Raw genomic sequence first — 11,020 nt, forward strand, 5'->3', positions numbered from 1 at the left:
TGGCTTCATTTAAGGCCTATTGAGTTAATCAAGTTTTCAGGCCTTTTTTTAAAGAAACAAGCGCGAATCCGCAATAGCTGCGACCGCACACGCGCACGCATCCATGTGTGCATGCATCCACGCACACACCCTCACGCAAACACATGACCTCTTCTTTGGCTCATGACCAACCTTTCCACAAAATCTTGTGCAAATGTGTGAACCCATTCGGGAGTTATGCGCCTTTTTGTGATAGCCACGCCCATCACCATGCCCTCTCTTGGTCAGTCGGCCTTGAAAGTTACTCAGCTCTACTTTCGGTCATGACCAACCTCCAGGCCAAATTTCAGCTTCCTGGGGCGAAAACTGTGGCCGCTACGGGGTGGGACACTTTTGTGGACCAACCGACCAACCAACCGACCGACCAACAGACAGAGCTATAGAGCTGCGGTCGCAGCTAAAAAAATAATGGATAAACTAGAAGTGTACCTAAGCTTTTGCACATTCCACATTTACTGTTTTGTTTTTCCAATCTGTTAAATAGTAATTGTAAAAAAATTACAGAAATATGTCTTGTTTATGTATGTACGTTGCAGAGGCTATTAACATCTCTTCACTTCACAATTCAACGTGGACTTAACTATGACTTCATGATCCAGAATAAAAAATTTACACTGAAAACACAGGTTAAATAGAACATGTAAAACATGTATATCACATCCGAACTGAACTGAATCAGAGCTAAACTGAACTGTCACAAGCCAGCGTGACACCCCTGGGAGGGAGATGCGGCAGTACCGGGGGAACACTTGTCTGTCGCAGAGAGAGAGAGAGAGAGAGCACACCCACACAAACATGAAATCAAATAAACGCCATCTTCACCCTTCCCCCTCACGGGATCCAGGCAAAAACAATAATCTAAAATAACAAACTAAAGTAACAAAGACAAAAGAAAGCAAAACCGAGCGGAAACTTTTCAGTTCCCCACTCGTAGCTGGCCAGATTTTGACTTGGTCAGCTCCTCCCACTTTTCAGCAGTGGATTACTTTCCCCCACCTTTTTAAAAGAAACAAAATGGAAATTAAACTAAACTCAAATAAAGAAACTAGCTCTCGGTGCTAGCAAAAAAGATTGATTCAAATTTCATCATTTTTTACACAATTTTTCCTCACATTTTTAAAATTACAGTGACCATGTTTGCATACTATCAGCAATTAGAACACATTTCATCTGGTACGCCATAACTGGACAAAATGACTTTAAAGGAGTAACATGGTGGTTGAACGTGACACTTCCCAGTTGTCTTTAGGCAACAACAAAACAAATGTGCATAATTTTTTTATTATTCAGTCATTTCAATGGACTTTAAAATGTGTTTTTCTAAGCCTAAATTTCCCACTATAAAAGTTCACCCGAACCGTCTGGGCGTGGTAATGAGAACTGTCAGTTAGCTATGATTGACAGACCGTGCCCCGTTATCATAGCTACCCCCATGATACGCGCTCTTTTTGGGAGACTTTTCACAAGCTAGCTAGCTTAGTAGTATATCAAGTATCGATAGATAGCTAAGGTAAGGATGTTGACTTATATCCAATTATAATTTTTGCTATCTAGCTAGCCAAGTTAAGATAAAAGCACAACTATAACGTCCTCATAAAAGCAAACTAGCTAGCTAACGTTATCGATAACATTGCCTTATGAAAGCAAACTACCTAGCTAGCTAACGTTAGCTAGCTGGCTAAATGAATATAACTAGAAATAATCTAATAGTCCTTAAAAGGCACTCTAATTTAAGTGAACATAACGTTAGTCAAATATTTGCATTGTCTTGCCAGTAAGCCAGCGGCGCAAACTATGGGTCTCGAGTTATCCATGGGTTTACGGGGCGTGGAAAGGGGAGTGGTTACTGTGTTCGTGACGCACCAAGTTGACAACTTTCTCAACCAGTTGAAAATAGGACGATAAATTTAAAAAGCATATTTCTCCAAAAATACAGAACGGACATATTTAATACTTTACTCATTGTGTTTCTTCAATGCCTCTTGTGCAAATAGCACATAAAACCGAGAAAGTGTGAAAATCACCATGGTACTCCTTTAAGGAGAACTAAAAGTATAATTGAGAAAAATAAACCTTTTCAAAAATCAGGAACAAAAACATCACCACTTTACATTGCATTAATTCTGAGAATTTTAATAGACCATAAATTGTTCTAATATTTTAATATACTCGCTGCTAACGCGCTTTAGCCTTATGCACAAGCAGGTGTTAAAGCCAGCAGTGTAGCAGCAAAACGCTCTGAGGCAGGGTTGGGGGTGGCCACTGCTCACATGGTGAACAGACAGGAAAAACACAAAGAGAAGTGTTTGGCTCACTGCCTTTTATTGATCCAAAACCCTAACACAGCTGAAATCATAGAAAGGCCAATCGGGCAACCAAACAGCCGACAAGTGAAAGATTAGCAATTACCAAAAAAACTTGCACCAACACATGACACGGTGCATAGCCCAGCTTACAAACACCATCTAAAAGCACCCTCCCCTAGGCCTGGAAGCTAGGCCTCTTATAGAGCCCATGGTTAGGTAATGGGCTGCAGCTGACTTGATTACAATGAACCACAGCTGCAACCATACCTGTCTGTAGGGTCAATGCTGCCCCCTGGTGGGCAGCACAGTGCAAACACAGGTGGTTTTTAAAGGGAGATAACACTAATTGTTTTATTGCATGTTACACTCAAGACACACCTATTAAGAGATCACATTCAGCCCATTTGAACCTTGTGCCTTACTTTCTGCTCAGATTATCCGCTGTTAAACTGGTATAGTTTAAATGCCCTAAATGCCCTAAATGCACTTGTGCCACGTGCTTCAGACTGTGCGCTAAGATCATTAAAATAGAGCCCAGTACAGCTTGCGTAATTTCCAATTAAGGAACTTGCGTGTGAGAATACCAGCATGTACACGTCACTAGAAAGTGAGATGTACGTCTTCGAAAAACACACTTTTTTTTCTTTGCCATGGTATATAAGAAAGCATTGACCGGTAACAAAGACCTTGTCACGTCGCCATAGATCAGCCTTTCTAAATGTACAAAAGCTGATTCACGCCATCGTTACACTTTCAAGATACAGTGCTGGCGAGAATCACTTCTAAACCAGATGCAATTTATTTTCCTTGCAGAACAAGTAAAATGTACAAAATAACACTTTTTTGTGTTTGACATTCCTTTCATGTCACATTCCTTCCTACACCTGGCGTATTGTCAGCTGAGCGCTTTTATGAGGTCAGTACTTATCACTGGCTGTAATTAGTCATGTGACTGTGACAATCCAATGCCTACAGTGCCCTTTGGGGATTCAGATGGTAATGCAAGTAGAAATTATTTTGGGCCATATGTCCTATAAACTGGTGTCCCCAAGCATACTATGCAATGAAATAAATGATTCCCTAAAAAATCATTCATAGGGAAATTTCTTTTATTTATTTGACCTTCATTTAACCAGGGAGATCAACTCAATTTTTGCAGTGACAACCTACTGAATCAATGTGGGTATGGATTTAAGGGATTGTGTAGCCAATCAGATTAGACAGCCAGATGTTTTTAGTGGGAATTTGAAAAAGTCACAGGGATAAAACAGCCCTACTGTTTTGAAAGGTGTCAAGTGTCTTCAGTAGCCATATGAATGATCTCCAAAGACCAGGGCCAGGCATTATTGGGATGGCAGGTATGCCATCCCGCCAAGTTACGCCTTGGTGGGGGCATTATATTATACTGGAGAAACAAAACAAAACTAATGACATACATAAATGAAAACATAAAGCATTAAATGGTTATTAAAGGGTATTAAATATCCCTGTATGAACACGTATCTGACACGGATTTCGCAAACAGCCACAGGATTTGGCACACAGCTAGATGTTGCCCTGGGTCAGGCCTTGCGCGGGAGAAAGTTCCGGACTCAGAATCAGAGGGTTATTCTGATGCTCCAGTGCTGCCGTGGAAACAGAGCAGGGGGCTGGTTTGCTTTGAGTGGCGCATCGTCAGTGTTCCTTTTACACAAACACCCCAGATTGACAGGTTGCGATCCTTCCCCAGAATATCATTTGGCTGCTCAGTGATTGGATAAAGACAGCAGACAGTGCCCATGTCACTGGGAGGCTAACCAATCCTGGCTCAAGGGCACTGAGGGAACACTGATACTCTGTTTCCACATCGTCAGTCACTACTTTCCTTTACACATCAGCAGGAGCGGCAAGAACAACTAGACACAAATATTCACCCGCACACACACATATGCACACACGCATATATACACACACACAAACGCAAATGCACGCACATACAGGATATATACTCACACATACACGCACACACACGCACATATACGCACATACAGGATATATACACGCACGCACACACGCACGTACATACACGCACGCACATACACGCAAACGCACGCACATAAACGCACACACACATATGCACACACACACGCACGCACAAAAAGGATATATACACTCACACATACATGCACACACGTGCATGCACATACAGGATATACACACTCACACATATATGCACGCATACACGCAGGCACACACACAGACAGGGTATATACACACATACACATGTAAGACATACACACATTCACACACAGACACACACTCACTCACACACACTCTCACACACACACACACAGAAAGAAAGAGAAGTGCCCAGCTCAAAGCTGACATGATGTTATTTTCAGAGGTAGGGAGGGGGTCCTTTTTTATCATCACAAAAAAAGAGGCTAATCACAGACTCCTTACCACGGGCAGTTAGATTTGCTTTCAGGGTCAGAAAAAGGTCTATCCCATTTCCCTGGAAACCCCGAGCACCTCACATCTGAACGCAAGCTGATAACAATGCCACATCAAATGGAACCAATTTACGAACAAGAAATCCTTGAGAAAATCATGAATCACGTTTGAAATTCTACCGCAATACAAAAACCGCCACTATGATAAGGTCAGAACAGACAAAACGGTACCACCAGATCACAGGTCTCAACAACCAACCAAAATAATCCTGACAGCTGAAAAACGGGAAGCGCTATCTTTTTCAGTAGGGCCATTTGGTCTATTCTCAGACTGAGTGCAACAGTACAGTTAACACTTCAGAGTCCCACTAAACTATGCTCCGCTCGCAATCTAGAATGCTCCCGTCCAAAGTAGCAGCTAATAGAAGAGTGCTTTCAGAGTGGTTTGTGTGAAGGCATAGCCGGCACAATTTTTTCAAAACAAAGGGTCACTGAGCTAATGAAACGGGAGCTGCACGCGATTACGCAGGTGATGATTTACATATGCTAGCCCAGGTGCCTATGTAGCGGCCTAGCCATGTAACAGCGCGGTCCCAAGGCCAATGAGCCAATGAGGAATGGAAACAAACACTACGGTCATTTAAAACCTGTAAACAATAAAGAGCTGGCAAAAGAGAAAAGTGTTCCTGAAGTCCACGATGACGACCATAAAAATACAAACTTGTGCACGTGCAATTCCAAGGGGTAGTACGGGAATAAACCTGGGGACAAGGAAATCACTAACTACATTTTTTAACGCACACGTACGTGCTCCCATGAACTCTGTATCTGCATCATGGCCTTTTCTTATTTGTTCACCAAATTCAGTTTATCAGGAGAACCTTGGTTCCGTGGCACGGCGTACCACGACCTTTTAATTTGAAAAAAAGAACCGCAAAATAGTTCTTACCTGATGTGTCCCACATGTTAAGCTCAATCCTCTGTTTATCGATTTCAAAACTGGCCGTGTAATTCTCGAAGACCGTGGGAACGTAATTCTGAAAGGAGACATTTTCACAGGATTAAAGGTCATCCATGGCTTCCAAATAACACCATTTCCCATTAAGTTGAAATCAGTTACGGATGATTAGTGGGACAACTGGGGGCAATTGCGGTAATTATTGAATACTACAGAACGCACTGTAATGACACGTTGCGTTGGCCAACAATTACACGTCGATATACATAGAAAGTATGCGCAAAAAAGGTCCAGAAAAGTATTACAATTGTTATAGCTGTAAAGGGGTAACGTATTTGTGCACTGTGAAACAGGTGTTTGTATATTTGAATAATTATGTGCCAACATAAATTCAAGTAAAACCGACTTCGAATGAGTTCGTACTGCAGCAGATGTTCACCACAGCGAAAGATATCGGTGCACACACTGTCATTGTAATGTACAATATTCATGTCATTACTACTGCGTGGTGGCACTCCACCGCTTCATAGGCGCTTAGCTTCGACCAGAGCGCACGCGCTTGGTTGATTCTTGTTTTAACTGGAAACTTGGTGTCCTGCGAGAATCTGATCACTGTGCTCTCGACCAAGCAGCTCAACTAAACTGGAGTTAGTGGTGAGATTATTGTGACCGTTTCCCAACTTGTTTAGCCATTCTGTACTAATGTATATGTATGAATTCAAGACGGTCATCTCTGTACGCTCCGATTTACTCAGACTTGACTATGCAGGTCAATGTCAGAGTGGATATTAGTGGATACGGCTGTATTTTAAATGCACCTAGTAATACCTCACATTAATGCCATTACAACTTACCTCTGGGTAGCAGTCCTTCGCGAAAACGTGTAAAAGCGCCGTTTTGCCACATTGCGTGTCTCCTACCACCACGATCTTGCAACGGCTGCCCTGGCTCTCCATGGTTTTCCGTCAATGTCTGGGCTCCACGCGGCGCGGGCTCTTCATTTACCGACAGACGGAGATGGTTAAAAGCTGAGAATGTGAACCCAACAAAGTACGCGCTTGTCCCAGCCTCCTTCGGTCTGTGAGGTCCGCCGCCGTAACCCGCGAGCCTCCGGTGCTGACTGACACTATGCACCACGCTGCTGCATCCTCGCCTCCTGAGCACGCGGCTTGAATTTCAGCAAAACTCAAAATTTCGCATGGCCACGCCCAACGGCCACTTACGCCCAACGAGAGGACGAGTTGGCATATGTTTATTCATTAATTCATTCATTCATTTCGACGTTCACTTGGCACATGGCAGTTTTTTTTAATTTTTTTTACTTGGCACATGGCAGTGTTACAATTGCTCACCCACAAATGACGTTCACTGTTATCGCTGCTGGTGCATATTGGGGAGACATGGATTTACAGAGAAATAAAACAATGCGGTATTCTGAAAATATGTTATAGAATTTATATTTATTTATATGTATATGTGTTGTAGAAGAAACGATCTTGTTCGTCAAAAACAAAAATGTTAACATCACCACCACCGCAACTATCATTATCGATGTTACATTTCTAAAATGAAATGCTAAATTGCTTAATTTCCATAATGATTCATGCGTCATCATGATCAGTTACCATGATCACGTTTAGTCACCTGTTGCTCTTAACCTATTGAGCGAAAATGACTGCAGTTGCAAACCGAGATAAAGCAAATAAGAACCAACAACAGATAAAAACCAAACGGATAAGCTACTATATTGGCATTTTGTGAATCTTAAGAAATCTACACACCATGACCACCGATATACTGAAACATTACGGTTAAATCAAGGCAAAATGCCTCCCATCTTAAGTATTGCTCACAGAACATTACCGTAGTAAATAACTGCATAAAATATGTGGTTGGACTGCTTGTTGATATTTGGCCAAAATCTCCTACATTGTTTCAGCAATTCTCACTTGACCAGAGACTTATACAAATAATAAAGAATAAAGACAGATACCATGTTCACATCGGAGGGCTCCAAACAGCTGCCAGATAATATCAGTGTAGACCTCAAAACTATCCCATTCTCAAAAAATACCAGATGTCTTGTTTCAACCCTTACCTTATTCCACCATCTACTGGTCAGCACCAGTAAGTACCCTAATGTCAGCACAGAGTGCGTCATTAGAATGCGTGAACCGTTTGGAAAACATAATAGGCTAACAGAAAACCCAGTACTGACAGGTCTGTGAATGCACACTAAATAAAGGTACTGTGTTCGTGTAAAATGTGCTACACCATATATACTTTTAGACTAAGCCTGTTTCTGCGTATATCAGAATTCAATTAACAGGGGTGTCCGTACATAAAGAAAATTAGAAATTCTGTAAAAATGTTATGTTGTAGTTTCATATGCTTTATCCGACTGACAGTCCTCTGACTTACATGAATGTATGTAAAACTGCTTTAAAATTCTCTTAATATCTCAGTGATGATTAAGTTTGAAATCCCCGCAGTCAGATCTGAATGTCATAGATGATGCTAGGTTAATAAGTTTGGATGCCTAATTCCATCACATGAAATTACAGAATTTATGGGATTTTTGTGTTGTAGCTCTGTGGATTGGAGGGATTCATGTATTAGGAATTATTGTGCATTGTGCAGGTTACCACAGATTAACTCTGCTTCTGCCAGTCCGTGTAAACCATGTAGAAATGTACATCACACACAGTGACATTAGTAGAGTGTGGAGGATGAGAACCACTGGTGCTCTACAGAAAGTGTTTAGTGTGTATTATTATTGTGGCTTTCAAATCTCAGAGACCCATAGATTTTGAGAGAGATGAGCCTTCAGGGATGGGAGGGGGGAGACATGGAACAACTGATACTGAGAAAAGGGAAAGGAGATTTTTGCATAATGTTCAATGGGGGGTGATGACGCAAAAAGCTCATCCTGTACCTCGCTAGCAGAGGTGAGAAAGTATGACTCTTTGCAGTCAAATTCTCCCAGGTGAATGAGTCGAGATCTTGATATATGAATGATATGAGTTATTTCTTCCCTTATCCAGTTACATTAGAAACAGCTTCTTATCTCACGCATGCTTAAAATCTTTTCTTTAAGCGGCAGGTGTGCAGAGTAAAGCAGGCCGAAAGGGGTGTGGCTTAGATACAGTTCCTCCAATGGTTTCACCTCAGCTTTGGCCCCTGGCGAAGAACAGGTCATGTGACCACCAAAGGAGCAAACATGGAAGAGTTTTAGTAATCCTGCAAGACCCGCATTAGATGTCCGACCTTTTTCTTTTTCTAATAATTAAAAATTAGCATGCTCATAGAAATGAACAAAATATCTTAGCCAGAGAATTAGTCTTAAAACAAACATGTGCATGTGCATTGTGTATGTGGCACAGTGTGCATGCGCATTGTGTACATGTGGCACATTGTGCATGCGCATTGCGTACATGTGGCACAGTGTGCATGCGCATTGTGTACATGTGGCACAGTGTGCATGCGCATTGTGTACATGTGGCACAGTGTGCATGCGCATTGTGTACATGTGGCACAGTGTGCATGCGCATTGTGTATATGTGGCACAGTTCTTCAGCGTCTTCTGAAGGTCAGCTTATCTTGCACTGTTACATGTTCCCCCTGAAAGAAATGGTGAAAGTGGGTGGGGTGGGTACCCTTTTATGCATATCTGTCAGTCATTCTGTTCCGCTGCAGGTGACCCCCCTCCTCCTGCCCCAGTCACCTCCTCCTCTCCCCCCTACCCCCGCCCCAGACCCAGTCACCTCCTCCTCTCCACCCTACCCCCACCCCAGACTGTCACCTCCTCCTCTCCCCCCTACCCCCGCCCCAGACTCAGTCACCTCCTCCTCTCCACCCTCCCCCCACCCCAGACTCAGTCACCTCCTCCTCTCCTCCCCCCGCCCCAGACTGTCACCTCCTCCTCTCCACCCTCCCCCACCCCAGACCCAGTCACCTCCTCCTCTCCTCCCCCCGCCCCAGACTCAGTCACCTCTTCCTCTCCTCCCCCCACCCCAGACTCAGTCACCTCCTCCTCTCCAACCTCCCACTGTCACCTCCTCCTCTCCAACCTCCCACTGTCACCTCCTCCTCTCCCCCCTCCCCAGACTCAGTCACCTCCTCCTCTCCTCCCCCCGCCCCAGACTCAGTCACCTCCTCCTCTCATCCTCCCACCCCAGACCCAGTCACCTCCTCCTCTCCTCCCCCCGCCCCAGACTCAGTCACCTCTTCCTCTCCTCCCCCCACCCCAGACTCAGTCACCTCCTCCTCTCCAACCTCCCACTGTCACCTCCTCCTCTCCAACCTCCCACTGTCACCTCCTCCTCTCCCCCCTCCCCAGACTCAGTCACCTCCTCCTCTCCACCTTCCCCCTGCCCCAGTCACCTCCTCCTCTCCACCCTCCCCCCGCCCCAGACTCAGTCACCTCCTCCTCTCCACCCTACCCCCACCCCAGACTCAGTCACCTCCTCCTCTCCGCCCACCCCAGACCCAGTCACCTCCTCCTCTCCACCCTCCCCCCGCCCCAGACTCAGTCACCTCCTCCTCTCATCCCCCCGCCCCAGACTCAGTCACCTCCTCCTCTCCACCCTCCCCCACCCCAGACTCAGTCACCTCCTCCTCTCCACCCTCCCCCTGCCCCAGTCACCTCCTCCTCTCCACCCTACCCCCACCCCAGACTCAGTCACCTCCTCCTCTCCAACCTCCAACCTCCCACTGTCACCTCCTCCTCTCCCCCCTCCCCAGACTCAGTCACCACCTCCTCTCATCCCCCCGCCCCAGACTCAGTCACCTCCTCCTCTCCCCTGACCTTCAGCAGATTCAACGCTCGTTACAAAACACCTCCCACACAAAACGCCTCCTACACAAAATGCCTCCCACACAAATATGTCCTTCAATCAAAAATGTGGAGGCGCAGGTTGCTTTGCAGATGGTGAACAGGTACGGGTGTAAACTGATCATTGCCTCTGACTCCCCAGTCGCTGATGTCACCTTTTCATCACGCCACATCAAAACTAATGAAGAAGAGACATGAAACCCATAAGAAATACATACATGTAATGGTTTGCATATGATTTGGTTGTGTGTATTGAACACATAATTTGAACATTGAACGTAGAAACATACACATGTTCATCTCCAGGTCAAACTCAAACTTAAAACTATTACTAGAACTCCACCAGCATTATGTCCCTACAGTCTGACATCACACTTCAATAAATCCTTATTGTCATTGTCTTGGGACACTGGTTTTGCAGGAGTCTAACACTATGCACTTGTTGCCTTAC

General features: G+C 44.5%; 1 protein-coding gene across 1 annotated transcript in view; it reads right to left on the reverse strand.

Moving 5' to 3' along the window:
* Positions 1–6,957, reverse strand: part of rnd2 (Rho family GTPase 2) — a 58,535-nt gene extending 51,578 nt beyond the window's left edge. Inside the window, exons 1-2 of the mRNA XM_035398914.1 lie at positions 6,590–6,957; positions 5,727–5,814 (exon numbers count right to left, since the gene is read on the reverse strand). Coding sequence (XP_035254805.1) covers positions 5,727–5,814; positions 6,590–6,691 — 190 coding nt within the window. The 5' untranslated portion in view covers positions 6,692–6,957. The remainder of the gene's footprint in view (positions 1–5,726; positions 5,815–6,589) is intronic.
* Between the last annotated feature and the right edge of the window lie 4,063 nt (positions 6,958–11,020).

The sequence above is a fragment of the Anguilla anguilla genome, chromosome 17 (assembly GCF_013347855.1).
Source record: "Anguilla anguilla isolate fAngAng1 chromosome 17, fAngAng1.pri, whole genome shotgun sequence".
Lineage (NCBI taxonomy): Eukaryota > Metazoa > Chordata > Actinopteri > Anguilliformes > Anguillidae > Anguilla > Anguilla anguilla.